Source organism: Lemur catta, chromosome 5 (genome assembly GCF_020740605.2).
Source record: "Lemur catta isolate mLemCat1 chromosome 5, mLemCat1.pri, whole genome shotgun sequence".
Taxonomy (NCBI): domain Eukaryota; kingdom Metazoa; phylum Chordata; class Mammalia; order Primates; family Lemuridae; genus Lemur; species Lemur catta.
Window position 1 is genome coordinate 38,350,998 of NC_059132.1, and position 22,502 is coordinate 38,373,499.

At 37.0% G+C, this 22,502-nt stretch overlaps 2 protein-coding genes across 6 annotated transcripts in view; both read right to left on the bottom strand.

Moving 5' to 3' along the window:
• EXOC2 (exocyst complex component 2) overlaps positions 1 to 22,502 on the bottom strand; it is a 194,314-nt gene that overhangs the window by 145,181 nt on the left and 26,631 nt on the right. For 4 of the 5 annotated variants that reach the window (XR_006735217.1, XR_006735216.1, XM_045551564.1 and 1 more), the window contains exons 2-3: positions 5,616 to 5,779; positions 603 to 779 (exon numbers count right to left, since the gene is read on the bottom strand). Coding sequence is in view for 3 of the 5 variants with exons in the window: in XM_045551564.1 (XP_045407520.1) it covers positions 603 to 779; positions 5,616 to 5,733 (295 nt within the window). In the remaining 2 variants the exon portion in view is untranslated. The remainder of the gene's footprint in view (positions 1 to 602; positions 780 to 5,615; positions 5,780 to 22,502) is intronic. The other variant, XM_045551563.1, reaches the window with a different exon arrangement.
• Positions 18,299 to 20,244, bottom strand: HUS1B (HUS1 checkpoint clamp component B). The gene is given in 5 exon segments (XM_045552592.1): positions 18,299 to 18,952; positions 18,954 to 19,041; positions 19,044 to 19,271; positions 19,274 to 19,511; positions 20,134 to 20,244. Coding segments are annotated over 5 exon segments (1,077 nt in total). The 3' UTR covers positions 18,299 to 18,540.

The following is a 22,502-nucleotide window of genomic DNA, read 5'->3' on the forward strand; positions in this document are numbered from 1 at the left end:
CAGCAAAGCCACACAGCTAGTCGCGATGAGAGCTCAGGTTAGCCCCTCAGACCAAGTTTCTAACACTGCAGACACAGGAGGTAAATACACAAAACAGGAAAACATAAAACACCGTGGGGTTCAGGGAAGACTGATTATTACTGTGTTGGGGGCTAAAAGCAGATCTAAGCCAGGCAACATCTCACCCGAGCCTCGAATGATGGAGAAAGGAAAGGAAAAGGGAACATTATTGGCCAAATTAAAGGACATTTCACCTCAAATCTTAATTGTATAACATTTTAAAAGCAATGTCATTATAGTCTAGTTCAAGGAACCAAAATTGGTATATCAAAATGCTACATGAACAGATTTTATTAAGAACTTAGAAAGACAGTCCTCTTAAGATCATCAGCCTTAGGTCTTCCTGACTGTGAGCTCAACAAACTGCCTTTTCAACAGTAATGCACGTATTAACTGACATCCCACTCCTGTCGAAATAAACACAAACTGAATCTAAGTTGAGATAAGAGAGCAGGTAAATTCATATGAATCTACCAGTTGTACATTTTAAAAGAAACTCATTTTTACTTTCTTCTTTAGAATAAAGTCATGAAAGGATTTACCTATTTTTTCAGGTTTGAGTAGCTTGAAAGAGACTGTGGAGGTTCCTTTGCCACCTGACTTGGTTGTGACGATAATGTCTCCTTTGTCATTTTTAGCTTGTCCCACTCGACACACTATTTTACTCGCAGACATCCATTCTGCCGTAAGAAGGCAATTATGTCCACAAATAGTCAAGCCTGAAAATGAAAGCATGCACACAACAAAGTTCAAAGGTACGAACAATAATAAGACCTTAAACGTGTGTATTACACTAAAAATCCAGAATAACATTTCCTTGTTCAATAGTTGTATTTATTATTAAATACACCCAATATTATTTATAAATATACTGTCTTTATTGATTTTTTTAATTTTTTTCTCTTATATTTAAGACTTCTTTTATACATAAAGTTTATTGAAACATCAGTGGAATAAGAAAATAACTGACCACAATAATTACGTGTAGGCATTCCAGATTACTTTGACTATGAGAATCTTAAATTGCTTTTAGAGGTATTGGAAGGAAAATGATTGCCATTATTAGCAGTCTAAGTTATTAAAGTTAGAATTTTAAAGTGTATTAATAAAATTTACATATCATTCCCTAAAAACATTCTAAATTCATCCATCTTCCTGAAAATAATCTGCATGTACTTCTTCTAATGTTCGACTATACATGGTATTAGAGAATGAAATAAAGTAGACACTTTATGTATGTTAAGCATAGCCTATGGTAAATACAGTGAAATGTTCTCAGGCATTATTGGATTATCTCGTTTTTTATATCTGTATATGAGTTCCTAGAATGGCAGTTCCTTCTGCCTTAGTGTTTTCCTAATGAAACTGTCACTACACTGCATTCTGCTCTTACCGTAAACTCACACCCCCAAAATGTCAACTCATGATGTCACCTCCCCCATATCATGTAAATTAAAATTTAGGCAATAACCAACAGGGAGGCACTGAATGTTGTAGTGAGTAAGGCATGTCCCCCAGGCAGAACACCAGTATTCCACCACACTGGCCAGCTAATCTTCTAACTTATTTCTTTTGCATTTTCCATTTCTGCAAATTAAAGACCAATGTAATAAATATTTATGGAGAAAATAAACTAGAATGCATGGACCCAGACACTTCACACTTTCTTTCCTCTGTATTTGACTTTGCATATTGCTCAGCAGTCAAGTTTGGCAAGTGCAATTTTTTTTTTCAGGCACCAGAAACACCTCAACTAATGCCAAATCTGATTTTTTAAATGGAGGGACAGATTCAAGTCATCTTTTATTCCAACTTAAAGTACTATTTAGTAAGATTGTTATGCTAACCAGAAAGGAATAAAAACAACTACATGTTTAAGATACATTTACACTGCTTGAAATAATGAATTTTAGGGGTTTTCCTAAAACATCTATTGTTTATTCATGTATGTAACCTTTTTAAATAATAGCATTTAAAGGTTCCTTTGGTACTAAGTCATCATTGGTATTTTTTTAATGTGTACAACACATTTTTAGATGCATTCATAATTTAAAATTATTTTTTCAAAATGGGAATATCTTTGATATCTTTTCTGATAACCAATTTTTGTTATAAAAAATTTAAACAATTTAAGAGACTGAAAGGCCCTCCAAATCCCACCTCCCGAGAGAAATACTGCTAACACTTCAATGCACATTTGCTCAAGTAATTTTATGCATACATAAACCAGTCTACATATTTTTTAAATAAATGTTTTAATATGTAACCTGCTTAACCACAGATGGTGGATATTTTGATATCACACCAGGTCAATACACAATTCAATATTTTTAAACTTTTTAATATCAAAAAGATTCTTGTGATTTTAAATATAAAGTCACTTCAGGAAAAAGAATAACTCAACAATTAATGTCAGGGCATAATATAAAGATACAAATAGTATCTTCATTAAAAAGAAAGAAGTCATTCCTAATATAAGTTCCTTGCAAGAGAACTATCCTAAGATTAAAACCAAGGTGTAGGAGCAGAGTTCAGATATATAGACATAAAGTCTTAAAACCATGTTCACATTAGCAAACATGAATGATACCCATGAAAGTACAAGTCGGCACAAACCATCCCAGAATAATTGTTTGTTCATCTGGTCAAAGCTGCTTTCAAGATTCCTCTGGTCTCATATCTTATCTGCATTTTTACTCCAAAACCTTAATAATCAGCAAATAATACAAACAGATTCAAATACATCATTTTGAATGTCATGAAAATAAAAACATAACACCTATTTCTTGATTTCTTAAGTATATTTTTGCTAAGTTACCTAACACTAAGAAATCTGCTTCATGAAGTATATTAATAATAATAGTACCTTTTTCTTAAAAGCAACTTGTAGAATTCCAAGTAAAGTACTTTTTATAATATTTTGCTTGGCTATTGTAGATATCATCTGAGTTTAAAACACTTAAATTATTCAGCAGATTAAGTTTTTTATTTCAAAAAAAACGGTTTCTTGGCAATACATGAGGCAGGTTGTAAGGTGAACTAACAAAGTAAAAGTAATATATACTTAGTCAAGTAAGAATACTATTGTCTGAAGCTAAAACATGATTAAAATTTACATAGGCTAGTAACTGTCATGTTTGGGAGCTCACAACGACTACCAGTTAAAATTTTGGGCACACTTTATCAAAAAGTCCCAAAACAATAAATGTTGGCGTGGATGCGGAGAGACAGGAACACTCATACACTGCTGGTGGGACTGCAAACTAGTGTAACCTCTGTGGAAAGCAATATGGAGATACCTTAAAGAGATACATGTAGAACTACCATTTGATCCAGCAATCCCATTATTTGGATCTACCCAAAAGAACAAAAGACATTCTATAAAAAAGACATCTATCTGCATGCACTCAAATGTTTATAGCAACACAATTCACAATTGCAAAGATGTGGAAACAACCCAAGTGCCCATCAGTACATGAGTGGATTAATAAAATGTGGTATATACCAAGGAGTATTATTCAGCTATAAGAAACAATGAGGATATAGCACCTCTTGTGTTTTCCTGGATAGAAATGGAACCCATTCTACTAAGTGAAGTATCCCAAGAATGGAAAAATAAGCATCACATGTACTCACCATCAAATTGGTTTCCCTGATCATCATCACCTAAGTGCACATATAGCAATAACATTTATCAGGCATTGGGCAGATGGGACAGGGGGAGGGGATGGGTATATTCACACATAATGAGTGCAATGCGCACCATCTGGGGGATGGACACACTTGAATCTCTGACTCGGGCTGGGGGGGGCAAGGGCAACATACCTAACCTAAACATTTGTACCCCTATAATATGCAGAAATAAAAAAAAAAAATTTTGGACCTAACCTCCACCTGTATAATAGATTTCCAAGAATTCTGGGGAATTTTTTCACTTGGGTAAAGAAACATCTGGAATGAGCTATGTCAAAAACTAAGACATAGGATTATATAAGACTACATTTGCAAGAATAAATTTGAGCAATGTTTACTAAAGAATCAAAAACCACAGTTAGAGAAAACAATATAAAATGAGATGTACTTAAATAACACTAGCAAAAAGAAATAGCTGGGAAGTGCAAAACTCAGTTCTGAGACCCAATTCATTTTTTTAAAGGGTTTTCTGGATAGCCAAAACCCAATCTATCAACCAGCAGCCATAATTCAGGAAAAGCAAGTTTCAACTCATAATCTCAAATACTCTACCAATGGGTCCCTCATCAGTTCAGAAATGAGTCCAGAATAAATTTACATGGGAACCCGGACTATGCATTCAGTAGCACACACAGGTTCTTCCCTTCCTCATCCGAATGACCTGTATATCCACAGGGGGAGTTCACAGGCACATAATCCTAACTGACCATAAAATCACATTTAAAATTTGTTCTCCACCCTGGGTGTTCCTGATGCCCATTTATATTTTAGAAAGCAATGTTTAGGTTCCATCTTCAGAGACTAAGACTAAGCAGGCCAGAAAATTTATTTTTAAAGTTCTGGAGAGATTCAGACAAGCCAGGGCTGAGAAGCACTGACAGACACGAATGCTTCAAGAACAGGCCAGCAGCAAAGGCCCCAAGTCACGGAGCTGGGGGAAGCACGCTATGCAAGCCAACATCTAAAAATATTTACACCGTGCCAACTGGATACACGGTGTTCTATCATCCAGGTCCTTGAGCTTAAACTCTACTAGAAAAGATAAAAAACACAAACTGATCCTAAAAACTAACTGTGGCTTGTTATAAATGGGATGCACAGGTCACAGCGAAGATCTACTCCTGGCAAGTGGCATGAATATAAGAGCCAAGTGGCACCCACCTCACCAGGAGATGGGGTTTAGATTTGCTTTGAGGGGCAATAAGGAACAGAAGAGGCATAATTCACAGAACACTCGAGAAAAAACAGTTGTATAAAGGACGGAAAACCAAAGAGAGCAAAAATATGGAGGTGGCTGTTTTGGCAATGTAAGGGATCAAAGCTGAGGAATCAGAGGTGGATTTCAGCCATGGGAAACTTTCCAAAGGGCTTAAAAGGCAATATAGGCCGGGCACGGTGGCTCACACCTATAATCCCAGCACTCTGGGAGGCTGAGATGGGAGGATCGCTTGAGCTCAGGAGTTCAAGATCAGCCTGAGCAAGAGCGAGACCTCATCTCTACTAAAAATAGAAAAATTAGCTGGGCATGGTGGCGTGCCTGTAGTCCCAGCTACTCAGGAGGCTGAGGCAGGAGGATGGCTTGAGCCCAGCAATGTGAGGTTGCAGTGTGATGCTACCAGAGCAACAGAGTGAGACCTTGTCTCAAAAAAAAAAAAGCAATATAGATAAGATTTGATAAAATAAAAAAATCAGACAACCACATAATTCCTTCATTTTTTTTCAGATTGTTCTGTAGTGATCACAATTACGTTTTTCTAAAGGACTTAAAAGGCACTTCACTATTTCAAAGTAAGATAGCTTGTCTCACTTGCCCAACATAAAAATATGTTTGCCAGGATGCATGGCAGAGCCCTTGCCCTTACCTATGAGGTCGGTGGGGCCAGTGCCCAGGTTTTCTCCTCTGATTGTGACCTTCGTCCATGGTATTCCTTCATTTGGAGAGATGCCTGTCACAAGGGGGGGTTGCCGTAATCGAGACATTGTGCTTCCCGGAACGAGCTGGTAATCCAGTTACAGAAGCAATCTGCTAAAAAAGAAAGGAAAAAAAGGATTAGTGCCAGCTGAGATAAACATGGACTAAAAATATAATAATGCTAGACATTCAGTACCTAAATATAAAAAGTATGCTTAAACACATAGTTCTGAATTTTTTAGCTGTCATTTAGCCAATCAGCCAATATCTGCTGAACATTAAGTTACTTAAGTTACTAAGTGTTAAGTACTAACGCTCTAGTTAGTGTTGGGAGAAATATAAAAGAATAACAGAAAACTAAGCCCTTGGTTCTAAAAACTTTCTGTATAATGGCATATAGGACCTAATGTCACCATTTAGCTTCATGCCTACCTCTGCTGAATCCTAAATAGATACTAGGAACTATTAATATTTTACTATTCTACTTTCAAAGTAATTTAAGGAAGATACTCTGATTAATTATATGCAGAAAAATTAAACCACATTTATATTCCCATAGGTGTATTGAATCTCACCTCACATTGTATTTATGTAGTATAGCAACTCTTCTTTATAATATGCTCAAATCTGTGCAGTACATTGATATTTCTACAAAACCTAGAATGTAGATGTACAGGCACCAACATGAATTTGCTCACTGTTGTGAGTATAGGAGAGTGGGTAAAAGTGTAGTTTCTAAGGTCAACAGACCTGTGTTCAAATACTGATGCTCCAATTTACTAATACTAGACTAAACATCTGCCTTTTTGTATGTGAAACAGTGTTAATAATAGGACCCATTTCCTAAGGTTATTGTAAAGATTACGTAGGATAATCCTTGGAAAGCACAGTACCTAGCATATAGTAGGCAACCAACAAATACTAAAACCTCACTAATAAACCCTGTAGGCAACCAACAAATACTAAAACCTCACTAATAAACCCTGTAGAGCCCAAGTGCTCAGGGCTTCAGGTCCCCCAGAAGGCATGGGTGAGGCTCAGAGCAGAACAGTGAGAACCTTACAGACCATGAAGTTAGACAGCTGGGCCGCACCTCCACCTCCAACAATCAGGTGGGAGATCAGAAGTTTAGTCTCTGGGCCTGGCACGTGGCTCACACCTGTAATCTTAGCACTCTGGGGTTGCTGTGAGCTAGGCTGACGCCATGGCACTCTAGCCCAGGTGACAGAGCGAGACTCCGTTCCAAAAAAAAAAGTTTAATCTCTGAAGAAACCAAACAAGAGGACCAGGCCTCAGAGAGCCTTGCACAGCAGGGGTGTGGGATGGCTGGGGGCTGGCTAAACACAGGGACTCTGGGTAAACCTGGGCAGCAAGCCCCAGGGCCCCTCAGGCCTCCACCCCTCCCGCCCTCACAGCACTGTCCGCCTACACCACACTGTCCAGACAACTACAATGTTACCTCCAGAGAAACCAAAGAGTCCTAGGGGAAAAAGGCCCAAAGATCCTGATATGTAAGTGTCCCCCAAAAAAGGAAGGGCTGCTTGCCCTCATACCACCTGCTGGAAAAGCTACATAGAGGCAAACTCTGCCCACACCCAAACTAAATCAGATCCGCCTTAAAAGCCCCATGCTAAACCGTGGAAGGGGTAGGGGCATGTGGGAAAGCTTCCCTGCTACTTTCGAAAGGCTCTCTGAAAGTGACCCAAGGCAGACTAATAGGAGAAAAAGGCATACAAATTGATTTAACGTGCATAAGCATGGGCGAATCGCAGAAGGATGATTGCCGAATAATAACCCAGTGAGGTCCAGATGCTTATATCCCCTGCTTCACAGGGGAAGGGTGGATGGGGGAACGTGGCTATTTTGAGAGGTAGCAAATAATTTTTAAGAGGGAAAAATGGGCCCTTTGCTCAGATAATAGTAAGTAATCCTCTTTAGAAATTGAATGGGATCTGAAAATAGACAATTGTTTGGACAAAGTCCATATGGGCTCCTGCTGTGGAGCTTGATTTTCAATCTCTTTCTTTGTGATATGAGTTTTAATCTTCTCTGGTTAATGAAATTTCAGGGAGGAGATCAAAGGCAATAGTGTTCCTCTTTGATAGGTCCAGTCTCTAGGTAGGTAAGGAGACTGCAGAGAGCAGCCTCATCCTGTGCTTTGGGAGAGACAGGAGGGGTGGGGGAGGTCAGAGAGACCTTGGGGCTGCTTCTTTAGTTCAGCATGTTAAAAACCATATTAGAGTATCATTTTCTGAGCCGCAATACTGGACAGCCAAAAAGAGTCACAAAAAAAAAAAAATGTGTAAGACAGAGATGGAAGACAGACAAACAAGAAGAAAATCCAGAATAAAGAGATATTGCAGGTATTATATGGGTTGAATTATGCCCTGCCCCTCTCCAGCTGCCAAATTTCATATGTTGAAGTCCTCACCCCCAGGACCTCAGAATGTGACTCTATTTGGAGATAGGGCTTTAAAGAGGTAAAGGTAAAATGAGGTCATATGGGTGGGCCCAGACACAGGGAGAAGACGGCCACCTACAAGCCAGAGACAAAGGCTTGGAACAGATCCTTCCCTTGATCTCACACTTCCAGCCTCCAGAATCATGAGAAAGAAGTTTCTGTGGTTTAAGCCACACAGTCTGGGGTACTTTGGCATGGCACCCCTAGGAAATACAGCAAGTAACAGGAAAAAAAAAAACTTCAACAGTCTTATAAACTTTGATCACAAATTAATATGTACACAGAGAGAAATTTTTTACCCCTAAAAGAACTGGATGCCAGAATAAAAGCTCTTGAAACTTTCAAAAAGTCAAAAGAAACAAGATTTATATAGTCCTAATAAAGTAGGAACTGACCATTGGTTGAACCAAAGCTGTAATAAGGCCACAAAAGGCGGATATGTGTTTGGGGAGCAGAGGAGGGGGGTGAAAAGGGGAATGATCGCCTTTTATCTCCCATAATGGGAGATTGATAGCTAATGTCTAAAACTGACTATCAGGAAATGTCAGATGAGATGAAGAATCTGGAAACATGGAGGTAGATGGCAGGAGAGAGCTAAATTAGTCTTGAGTGTATCGTATAATGAAGTATCAGACTGGCCTCTATCCCTGGTTTCTAGGAAAGAGACTCTTAAATCCTTGGAAATTCCCCAGTAACAGGAGTGTCTTTGTTATTCATGAGCCTCCAGACCATACCTGAGGTTAGGCCAACAGGATGACCCAGTATCAGGGCTGGCCATGCCAGAAAGACCAAGTGATTACAGGGCGAGGGCCTGAGCAAAGTTCTATCAAACCAACCTCCTCAGGAGAGGGGCTGGAGATGGAATTCAATCACCTGGGCAATTATTTAATTCATCATGCCTACATCATTATTTAATACAAATGAAATGACAAAACAAAAGAAGGTCCAGAAAGACATTATCACCCATCCAACAAACCCAATGAAACAACTCAAAAGTTATCCTGCATTCATTCCTCTCCTTCCCTGCGGCAGCCCTGAATCACACAATCAGAATCTTTCTCTCAGAATCAGAAGTCAACTATTCCTCTCAATTCTATTATTGCTCTTCCAGTTAAGACCTTCACCTTCTCCCCCTGGACACTGCAACAGACTTCCACCTGGTTATGCTACTCTATTATCTCCTCGCTGCAATCCACTCTCAGCAAACATTGGAGTTAGTCCTCCAAAATACAGATCTAATCAACATCATTGCTGTTTTTTAAAAAAATCTTTTATGACATCAACTGCTCACAAACTCCTTAGCATCATGCTCAAAATATGTCAAAACTGGACTCTTCTACATTTCCTACTTCATCTCTGCCATTCCACTCACTCACCTGACACTCACCTCATAAGCCCATTTACCTCTTATGAATCTGCCAAGTACTTTTAACCATGATATCGTTTACCCTCTTTCCACAAAATACAAAGTCTTTCCAAGTTTGTTAAATCTTTGCCAATATTTCAAATCAAGCTTAAATATTACCTTCCCTAGTAAATTTCCCTGATCCCTTCTTCTATTAAGCTTCCACTACATAATTTTAATATTCCCTGTGTTAAATTTTTGATATTGTGTTTGTGTTTCCTCTTTTGAAACAGTTTAATCAATTCTCTATTCCCAGCACCTGTTGTACAGTATGTGGCACAAAATAAGCACGCCATATGACTGCTGAGAGAAGTCAGACAGATGCTTTCTGAATGTTTCTCGGTGCCAAAGGAACACTGGAATTAAAATAGGATAAAGAGCACAGGTGACAGTACAGTTGTAGAGGAATGGATGGGGAGTAGGGATGGGAAAAGGACTGGGATCGGGATAGACATACAAGAAAAAGTCATGAATAAAAGACAAGTGAATGCTACAACATCAAAACAAATAAAATACTTAAGATTAAATTTTACAAAAGAAGTGCAAAACTTGTACTTTGAAAACTACAAAATATGTTGAAAGAAATTATAGATGACCCAATAAATGGATAGACATGGATAGGAAGACTTAAATATTGCTAAGATGGCTCTACTCCCACGTTGATTTAAGGATTCAATGCAATTCCTATCAAATTTCCAGCTGCCTTTTGTAGAAATTGACAAGCTATTCCTAAAATTCTATGGAAATGAGAAGGATACAGAATACCTAGAATCATCTTGAGAAAGAGAAACAAAGCTGGAGGATTCACCCTTCCCAATTTCAAAATTTACTGCTAAGCTACATAATCAAGAAAGCATGGCCCTGGCATAAGGACAGACACATAGATCAATGGCATAAAACTGAGAGTCCAGAAATGAACCCATTTATTTTAATGACATGCAAAGTCAATAGATTTTTGAACAATAGGAAAAAAATAACTTTTCAACAAATGGTTCCAGGACAACTCAATATTCACATGCAAAAGATTGGTGCTGGAACTCCTCCTTACACCACTAACAAAAATTAATCTAAGCATGGAAGCTAAAACTATAAAACTCTTTGAAGACATATGGGTAAATCTGTCTCATCTTGGTTAGGCAAACCCTTCTTAAATACAACACCAAAAGCACAGTAACAAAAGAGAAAACATAATTGCACTTGATCAAAATTTAAAACTTCTGTGCTTCAAAGGCTACCACTTAGAAAGTAAAAAGATAAACCACAGAATAAGAGAAAATATTTGTGAATCATATATGAGACATTTGAATTCAGAATATATAGTGAACTTTTATAACGCAATAACTCAGTAATAAAAACAAATAACCCAATGTAAAAATGGGCAAAGGATTTGAATAGACATTTCTCCAAAGAAGATATAGAAATGGATAAAAGGTACATGAAAAGATGCCAAATATTACTGACCGTCAAGGACATGCAAATCAAAACCACAATGAGATACCATTTCATATCCACTAGGCTGTAGGCTGGCTATAATCAAAAAGGCAAATAGTAGTGTGTTGGCAAGGATATGGAAAAATTGGAACCTTATACATTGCTGGAGGGAATGTAAAAGGTGCAACTACTTTAGGAAACAGTCTGGCAGTTCCTTAAAAGGTTAAACATAGAGTTACTATATGATCCATCAATTCCACGCCTAGGCATATACCCAAGAGAAATGAAAATATATGACCACATAAAACTTGTCCATGAATGTTCATAGTATTAGTAATAACCAAAAAGTGAGACCAACCCAACAATCCATCAACTGATGAATGATAAATAAAATGTGATATATCCATAAAATGGAAAATTATTTGGCATTAAAAAGGGATGAAGTACTGAACTGACACATGCTACACAATGGATGAACCTTGAAAACATTATGCTAAATGAAAAAAGCCAGTCAGAAAGGACCACATCCTGTATAATTCCATTTACATATAAAAGTCTAGAATAGGCAAATCTACAAACAGAAAGTAGATTAGTGGTTGCCAAGGACTGAAGCAAGTGGAGTGGAGGTTGGGAGGAAATGGAGAGTGACTGGTAATGAGTACAGAATCTTTCTGTCATAATGAAAGCTCTAAAACTGATTGTGGTGATGGCTGCACAACTATGTGAAAACACTGAAAAACCCTGAATTGTATGCTTTAAATGAGCGAATTGTATGGTATGTGAATAAAGCTGTTTTAAAAAAAAGCTGAATTGAAAAAAATCCTTCAAATAAGTTTAGAGAGGAATGTAAAAGTTATGATATTTTAAAACTCTATTTTAGAGAACTTCAAAATCGCTGGCTCAGCAGTGTACACTCGGTTTTATCTGAGAGAACACCCCAGGCCACCGGCACAGGGCAGCTACACAGTCAGAAAGCCACAGACTTACAGCCTGGGGAGTCAGAGGACGGAGCCTGGCGCTAACAGAGCGGGGGGCGGGGGGGGGGAGAGAGAGAGAGAGAGAGAGAGAGAGAGAGAAAAACAAAATCCTGGAGAGGGGGAAGCCACAAAGGCAGGAAGAGTATCACTGACATCCTTGGCTGACCTGACTGCAGCTGACTCTAGGGCTGAGGCAGGACAAAGACAAGATAAGCCGGAAACACTCTGCTGCCCCAGCAAGGAAGTACTCAAAGAAGGGTGGGTGCACGTCAAAAGGGTACAGGGGGCCAGGCTGGAGGGGCTTCCACTGTTCACATCTGAGACAATTTGAGCACCAAAAAATTAATGACAGTAATAGATCATAATATATTTATCTAAAAAAATGAGTCTATCCTAATAAGTCAATGAACAAATATATAAGGGAGAAAAAGCTCTCCCTTACTATACAATGTCAACTAATATATACAGAAATAATTATACCAGTAGAAATTATCAATGGGTGCTAAAATTAGTGAGTGTCTGATTTAAAAACAAGAATATTAACACAGTCTCAAAGCATCTCCCTGTAGGTAATTAACTACAAAGGGGATAACAGTAATTTTATAAAGGAAATAACTGACAGACATCACCTTAACCAAATGAACACAACTGAAATCACCAATGTTAAGACAAATACGTATGTTTCTTGATATGATACCCTCAGAAGGATCTAACATCACGTCTGTGAAGGCCCTGTCAAAAATACATAAATCAGTTAAGAATCATCAGACAAAACTAAATTAATAAACATTCTACAAAATAATTAACCTGTACTCTGAAAATATCAAGATCAAGAAAAATTTTTAAAAGGCCTTATAACTATTCTATATTAAAGGACACTTACAACTAAATGTCATATATGATACTGGATGGATTCTAGAACACAAAAAAATGCTTCTAGAATGTACATACTTGGAAAAATTGTCACCATCTGTATTTGAACTTTGGATTAGACAGCATGGTATTAATGTTAAATCTTCAGGTTTTGATAACTGTACTATGGTAATACAAGAGAATGCCCTTCCTCTGCATAACTACACACTGTATTTTTTAGGAGTAAAGGAATGATGTTGCATCTTATTTTCACAGGGTTCAAAAAATACACAGACAGACGGACAGAATGATAAAGCAAACAGGGCAAAAAGCAAGTCACTGGTGGGTATGGCTGAAGGGTTTACAAGATTTGTTACTGACCAAAATGAAAAAGCAAGAGGTTTACAGGAGTTACTTTTACTATTCTTGAAAGTTTTCTGTAGGTTTGAAATTATATCAAAATTAAAAAGTTATCAAATATAATGCTCTGATAATATTTTGAAATAAAGCACAAATACATCACACGAACATTCTCCTGATAAGGCCCACTGTTAGTCAAAATCAAAAGATAAATATTTATTTTCACATATGACATTTGCAAAATGTACAAATGAGCAATAAATAAACTGATATTAAACAGACACCTTAGGTGATTTAATAGTTAAATTTACATAAAATTACATGGAACAGACCACTGTTAGCTCTTTAGACATGCTTCTACTCTTTAGATAAGAGTAGAAAGCTTATTTTGAGAATGTGAGTGAAAACTATTATAAATTGATAACATAAAATTTAGTATGGTAATACATATTAATAAAAACTTACGGGGAAGCAAAGACATATTTTAACAAAAAGTTCCTACAACTGCTTTAATAAACAGACACCATATTGCCCCAAAGATACCATAACACTGCAGGGAAAACAAACACTAAGAAAAATTTGGATGATTAACCTATCTCATTAACTTGTTGCCTTGATTTTTTTCAATGTGAGACTTGGTTTTCAAAAAATTACCATTTTGTTAGAAATAAATAAATTCCTTTCTACCTGCAAGAACAAAGGACATCTTCACACAAGGACAATATGACAATGACTTTTAACAAAGTTTTAGATATTTTTAAATTTAAATTTTATTTTTTTAAGTAATGCATTCACATGGTACTCTGGATTTATTCTAATGAACAAAAGCATATCCAAGCTATAAGTCTCTGAATTAGGCCTTGATAGAACAAGCTCAAAAACTTAAAATTTATGAATAGTTTGGAATTTGAGATCTAAATTTGGTCTGGCATTGACAAATAAAAATGCTTATTTACTTAGATCCTCCCTGAAACTGTTTTCTCATCTACAAACAAGGAGGTTGGATGAAATCATCTCTCAGGCACCTTTTAGTTCTCATTTCTAGGAGAGTCCTATAGAATAAAGTTTTTAAATTCAGTAACTTTGTTACAACTATAGAAAGTGGCACGCCCTAGCTTTTCACAATTAAACTAAAAGCTATAATAAAAGTATGTTATTCATTGTGAAATTTCTGTATTTATTATCAAATATTTCTATTCTACCATTAGAAGAGTCTCAATTGAGACATCTGCCTGGCCTACTGATTTTTCTTTACTATCATAGGCAATATATCTACAGATTGGTGAACAATCTAAATAGAGGAATAAATTATCCTTCTAGTTTTCAAAAGTTATACTATAAAAACTAAGCTATAAAACTTTTGACAGATAAAAATCTTTGTTAATTAATTACTAAAAGTAAACCATAATAATTTGCCACGATGAAACTGCACAATTATTTATGTTCCAAAACAAACCATAAGATTTTTCATTTCCCCTCATTTTATTAAATATGTAAAAAGGAAAAAACAGAACTAGAGACAGATGACGGGGAGAAAGAGGAAGAGGAGAAAGGATACAACAGGTAAAAATTCTTGTTTAATAGCTTGAAAATTCTCATTTAATTAAAAACAAAAACAAAAAATTTGGAAGAGATGCCTAAAATAAACATGATAAGGCATTTTTTTGTGTTATACCACAGAAACAAAGCCTACAGATCTTATAATTTCCTCAGTGTGGTAAGGCATGCATTTTCCATATTTATCTTGCATTGAAAGTCTACAAAAATGCTGATGAGAGCAAAATATTTATAAAATGAACCAAAAAATAGCTTTTTAAGAAACCTGCACAAAATACTTTGAAAATATTCACCAAACAAAATATATATACATTTTTGTATGTAACTCAGAAGTTAGTAAATAATTCCGCAAAGCTTAAAAAATTAACTCCAAAGTGGTTATGCATTAATAATTTTAAAAGGCTGCATTTAACAGACTTTTGAAAACAACTGTTTAATCTTGCCATATTATAACTTTAATAATGTTAAGTCAGAATCTACTCAAACTGAAAGAGATCTTAACAAGCCAGAGAGTTCAAGTGACTTGCGTAGGTCCAATGTTTGTGTGTTCTTTCCACATCACCACAGATGTAATTTAAAAGTCAGCAAAACAAAATAAATTAACAAGTTTAAGTGTTTTATCACCAAATCTAGTAGGAAATTATTCATTACTAATAAAAATGTAGTTAGGAGAATTTACTAGGAATGCAAATATAAAGGTTTTCAAGTTAATGGCTTATCTTACTGCACACACCATTAAAAAACTAAACTAAAATTTGATATGAAAAAAAATGAACTACTTTTCTCCCTGAGATTGTTCATCACTGTACCATCCTTTGGTATATCTATACATCCTTTTTCTCAAAATAATGAGATTAAGAATTATTTTCTAAGTGGAGGAATGGAATATTGGGGGGGCAAAAAACAGAAACCCAGTTTATCCAACAATTACCCATAAGTAACATTTTCGTCAACCTAAATTTGACCACAGATTATCTCCTTTTATTGCTCTTTGTTTTATTGCACTTCACAGATATTACAGTTTTTACAAACTGAAGATTTTTGGCAACTCTACGTCCAACAAGTCTACTGACACCATTTTCCCAACAGCATGTGCTTGCTTCACATCCCTGTGTCACATTTTGGTGATTCTTGCATTGTCTCAAATTTATATCTGTTATAGTGCTCTGTGATCAGGGATCTTTGATGTCACTATTATAATTGTGCTGGGGCACCACAAACCACGACCATATAAGACAGTGAACTTGGTCAGTAATGGGGGCTGACAGCTCCACCCACCTGCCATTCCCATCTCTCACCGGCTCCTCGGACCTCCCTATTCCCTGAGACATAAAAACAATATTAAAATTAGGCCAATTAATAATCCTAAGGAAGAGTCACACATCTCTCTAAATCAAAAGCTAGAAATAACTGAGCTCAGTGAGAAAGACATGTCAAATGTCCAGATAGGCCTCTTGTGCCAAACAGTTAGCCAAACTGCGAATGCAAAGGAAAAGCTCCTGAAAGAATTAAAAATGCTACTCCAGAGAATCTAATTATGATAAGAAAGCAAAACAGCCTAATTGCTAATATGGAGAAAGTTTGAGTGATCTGGATAGATGATCAAACCAACCACAACATTTCCTTAAGCCAGTGCCTAATCCAGAACAAGGCTCTAACTCTCTTCAATCTGTGAAGGCTGAGACAGGTGAGGAAGCTGCAGAAGAAAAGGTCAAAGCTAGCAGAGAATGATTCACAAAGTTTATGGAAAAAAGCTGTTTCTGTAACATAAAAGTGCAACGCGGAACAGCAAGTGCTGACGTGGAAGCTGTAGCAAGTTATCCAAAAGATCTAAGATCATTAATGAAGGTGGCTACACTAAACAAAAGATTTTCAGTGTAGACAAAACAGGCCTTTATTGGAAGAAGATGCCATCTAGAACTTTCATAGCTAGAGAAAAGGCAATGCCTGGCTTCAAAGCTTCAAAGGACAGGCTGGCTCTCTTATTAGGGGATAATACAGCTGGTAACTTTAAGGTGAAGCCAATGTTCATTTGCCATTCTGAAAATCCTAGGGCCCCTAAGAATTATGCTAAATCTCCTCTTCCTGTGCTCTAGAAATGGGGAAAAAAAAAAAAAAGCCTGGAGGACAGCACATCTGTTTACAACATGTTTACTGAATATTTTATGCCCACTATTGAAAACTACTGCTCAGAAAAAAGATTTCTTTCAAAATATTACTGTTTATGAACAATGCACCTGGTTACCTAAGAACTCTGATGGAGATATGCAAATGTTTTGATGCCTGCTAACACAACAACTATTCTGCAGCCCATGGATCAAGGAGCAATTTAGACTTAAATCTTATTACTTCAGAAATACATTTCATACGGGTATAGCTTCCACAGTGATTCCTCTGATATACGCAAAGGATTCGATATTCTAGATGCCATTCATGGGAAGTCAAAATATCAACATTAACAGGGTTTTGGAAGTTTATTTTCAACCCTCCTGGATGACTTTGAGGGGTTCAAGACTTCAGTGGAGGAAGTTAACTGCAGAAGTGGTAGAAATAGCAAGAGAAGTAGAATTAGAAGTCGAGCCTGAAGATGTGACTGAATTGCTAGAATCTCATGATCAAACTTGAACAAATGAGGAGTTGCTTCCTAGGGATGAGCAAAGACAGTGGTTTCTTGAGATGAAGTCTACTCTTGTTGAAGATGCTGTGAACACTGTTGAAGTAACAACAAAGATTATTATATAAACTTGTTATATAAACTTGGTTGATAAAGCAGCGGTAGAGTTTGAGAGGATTGACTCCATTTCAAAATAAGTTCCACTGTGAGTAAAATACCCACAACATCCCATGCTACAGAGAAATCTTTCAGAAAAGAGTCAACTGATGCAGCAAACATCATTATTGTCTTATTTTAAGAACTGCCACAGCCACCCTGATCAGTCAGCATTCATCAACAGTGAGGCAAGACCCTCCACCAACACTCAATGACGACTCCAATGATCAATGGCATTTTCTGGCAATATTTTTTAATGAGAATGTGTACATTTTTGTTAACCATTATGCTATTCCGCACTCAACAGACTACAGTATAGTGCAAACATAACTTTTATATGTACTGGGAAACCAAAAAATTTGTGTGACTGGCTTTATTGCAATATTTGCTTTATTGTGGTGGTCTGGAACTGAACCCACAATATCTCCAGGGTATGCCTGTATTTCCTTGACTCCTTATGTGAGTATGATACGCATGAAAATGAACCTAATAAATAATCAATTCAAACTTTGTAGATGGTAAGTCTAAAACTATGTACTCTTATATATTATTCATGTCCTTTGAGGAAACACACACAGCTTAACAAAGAATATGTAATACACAGAAATGCTAAGTAAATACCTTACATCTTTCAGATACACTGAGCTCTCTAAATTAAGAAAAGCCCTATCAGAAAATGTTTTTATCTATTTTAAAAGGAGAAATTTCCCACTTTACACAGTAGCATTTTATAATGAAATACTAGTGCAATTGTTTCAGTATTTGAAGATATTTTTATTTAGTTATAATTCTTTTTCCCAAAAAAGGCATTGAAAATAATCTTGTTGAAATCTTAAGCAGCTTGAAAAATATTAATAAAGCCTATAAACAAAAAGCTGAACTATCCAACTATTTCACCAATGATATTTTAATATAATTTTTGCAAAGGAAGAAAGGCTCAACAAAATACATGTCCTGCGTAAATTAGTGAGGGTGTAAACTTTCAACCCAATAAACTCAGGGTCTGTTTCAGTTTTGAAAAGATCATAAGCTTTAAAAAAAAAATTCAGGTTGGCTGAATTTTTATGAGGCAGGAACAAAATACTGAAGAGAGACAGCTTCATGAACCAAAACAAGATGAAAAAGAGTTTTGCTCAAAATATTACAAAAGGCCGTTGTAGGGTTTATTTGCTGTCCCTGGAAAAACTGCAGAAGCTTCCTATTATCTACCCACACCTGCACCATGTTCTCCCAGTCTTGGTTTTGAGGCATACCCAGAGCAGACTTTGGAGGATTTCCAAGATTTTTTAAATAACTTTGAATACACACTACATCAGTTCCTATACTCAAGTTCATTTGGCCATGTAGATTTGCTTCCACCAGCACACGTGATCACGCATGCTTGCCATCCTTTCCACGCTTCAGGGTCTTCAAAGCTGGCAGATGAACACCCACACCCGAGGCGCGGACGCTGGGCTCTGCGCAACCTCTCCAGTCTTCTGGGCGGCAGCCCCACAGGCAGGTCGCGGGCTGCCACACGAGTGCGACCTGCGCGCGACGCCAGCCCCGTCGCCAAGGTCAGCAGGGCCGACCCCTGTTGCTCAGCTGGAGCTGCAGGGCAGCGTCCCCCGCACGTCTCCCCGCGCTGGACAAGCGCTCCGAAGTCAGCTCCAGCCAAATCTCACCGGGCTTGAGGAAACGCCTTCCACGCAACACTGGCAGGAGGCGGCGCCCGGCCCACCTCGCCCCGCCGGCACCCGGACGGCCGGGCCGCGGGCGCAAGCACAGCCAGCGCGCAGCCCCCAGCCTCGCCGGGTGCCGCTGATGGGGAGGAAGAGCCGTAGGAAGCCCTTGCTGGTGATCTCGGCACAAAACTTCACCAGGCCGCGACAATGGCAGCTCCGGTGCGGTCCCAGGGAAAACACGCAGACGCAGGCGGCGCCCCGTCCGGTCCAGGCGGGGCTGCCCTCCGCACCCTCCCGCCGGCCAAGCAGCGCGCCAGGCTTCCACCCGCCTCGGCCCCTCGGGCTGGGCCAGCAAAGGCCGGCCCACACCTAGTCTCACCTTCCCCCCACCCCTCTCTTTAAAAGGCTTCACTGTTTCCACTCTGGTTATAAAAAGGATAGGCATTAAACCACTGCAGAAACTTGTGAATATTCTAAACAGTATGACAACAATGAAAATCATCACTCATAACTAACCACTTATAATCTCTTTGGTATATACACTGATAATGTCTTCTTCAATCAGGACATACATGCATAGTTACACGTGCTTTATACAATTGTAGCATACTAGGCATGTTTTACAACCTGATTTTTACACATACATAATACATATAATACAGGGTATCCCAAAAGTCTTCATACAAAGGAAAAATTTTGTAATGAGTATTTAGTAAAAATAAAGGTACATTTAACTACAATTTCCCATTTTCCCTATGTATGGCAACTTTTGGGGCACCCTGTATAATGGACATCTTTCATGTTGGTAAATACAAACAAATCTACATCATTTTCATGGCTGCTGGGTTTTCTACTGTACGAATGTATAATTATTTACTTAATAATAACACAATTGACATTTAGATGACTTCTCAGTTTTTGCTATTTTGAACACAATTATGAACATTTTTGTACACCATACTTTTGCCCATTTACCCAACTATTCCCTTGCATTAAATTCAAAGAGGAAGTGGTGGTCAAAGAATACACATTTAAAATCCTTGTACGTATCACCAAACTGGCTTGCAGAAAGCTGCATCAACACTCCAGCCACCAGCAACATCGGGTATTAGTAATCTCTTTTATCTGTAGCAATCTGATAGGCAAAATAAAATAAATGGTTTCAATCTGCATTATGTGTAAATTCCATTTTCATGGCCTTTGCATCTTTTTATTGGGTTTATTTTTCTTGATTTTAACATCTCTAGTAAGAACATTTAACACTTTGTCCATTACATATACTGTAAAGTATCTTCTCCAGTTTATCATTTGACTTTTCACATTGTTTATGGTGCTCTTTGCCCTTAGGAAATATTGAATCTTTTAATGTCAAAACTATTGACCTTTTTTTGCTACTTCAAGGGTCATGTTTCAAAGTCATGTTTCTGGTACTTAATGTTATGTTTTTACCAATGTAATTATTTGACTCGTGGAATCCATTTTGGAGTGCTGACTAGCTAGTTGACACACACTGCCATTTCACTCAACAGTCCACCTTTCTCCACTGATCTGAAATGACACTTTTATCTTCAACAATATTTCCCATTTTTGCCTGAGTCTGTTTCTGGAACCCCTGTAATTTATCCCACCGCCCTATCTTGCACCTGTAACAGTGATTTAATTTCTGCATTATATTTAAATACCTGATAGGACAATTAAGCATTCACAAGTTCTCTTAGTCATTCTCTCACAGGTATTATTCCAGAACTTTAAAATATTTTGTCAGATTCTAAAAATAATCCCCCTGGAAGTCTGATGGAAATTATTACCACTACCTTGACATACCGTACTTAGTTAGACTTGTTTATTGTCTGTCTCTAGCCACTAGAATATAAGTGTCAGGAGACAAGGTGTTTTTGTCTGTCCCATACACTCCTATACACCCAGTATTTAGAAATGTATCTGGCATATAACTGATGCTCAATACACATTTGCTAAATGAACTTATGAATTGTATGAAATGTCTAAATTGCTAGATAATTTCAAGATATTTAAAATATTTACATTGACTCTTCCCACTTAAAATCGTTTTTTATGACTGTCAGTAAATTGTTCAGCTCTGTTCACAAGGGAAGTTCATGTAACACATTATCTTGAAGTCAGTCCATTCACTAAGCTTCTCTCACTTGAAATCATTTTTCAACTGATCTTTTATGGTTTTTACATAGAAGATCTTACTACCTTCATATACTACAATTTTGGCTCTCACTCTTCAGTGTTTATATGTCTTTTATTTTAACTGCCTTACTGCATTTGCTGTAACTTCCAAAACACCTTTGAATAATAGGGGTATTTAGCAAGCATCTTTGTCTTGTTACTAATGGGAAATCCTGTAGAGCAATGTTTCCCAAACTGTTTGTCATTAGTGCCCCCCTGAGAAGTCTTCTTAGGTTTTTATTTTCCTAATCACCACCCATGAAATTTTAATACCATAAATATATTGCACAGCTGTATTATGTACTATATGTATATCTTTATACATCAAGATTTTTGACCCCTCAAGAACTAATTTTCAATTATTCTCTCAGTTGAGAACACATGCTTTATTTAATATTTCACCACTAACATAATGTTTGTTATTAAGCTGGCACTTTATTGTGACACACAAAATATTTCTCTTTGTGTATGAGGAGTACATTTTTAAAATTAGGAATGGATATCAAATTTTATACAATTAGTTTTCAGCATCTTTCAAGATAATTTTTTTCATCTATTAACATAGCAAAGGCAATAAATGTCCAATTATTGAATTAGTGTATATTATAGAAATAAGCATTACTTGGTTCCATTTTCTAGTTCTTTAAACATTTCTGGATTTGCTTTGCTAACATTTTATTTAGGAGTTCTATATCTTTATTTATAATTGGTGTAGAATTATATTCTTTGCTGCTGGTGTCCAGAAGCATTCAGCAGTTCACAAATGTTACTGAGCACTTCCTATATCTACAGCAGTACGCTCACCTTAAAAAAAGACTGAAGTTTTCTATACTTGTCATCTTATAGTAGTTTAAATAGTACAGGAATATTCTAGATTTCCTGTAAGTGGCTTATAAAACCATCTATTTCCAGTGCCTTCTTGGGCATGAGTATTTAGGAATTCTTTCATGGTTATATGTCCATATTTTACAAATCTTAAGACAATTTTAGTATTTTTTGAGAAAACCAGATATTTCATCGTGATTTTGAAATTGAATATACTATTTTTTTCCCATCACTGTGATTTTATCACCTTTAATTCTGTCTTGAGTATTTGTTTAACTATTTTCTCAAGGTTAGACTTGTTGATGACTGTTTTATTGATCCTTTAAAATAACAGTCCTT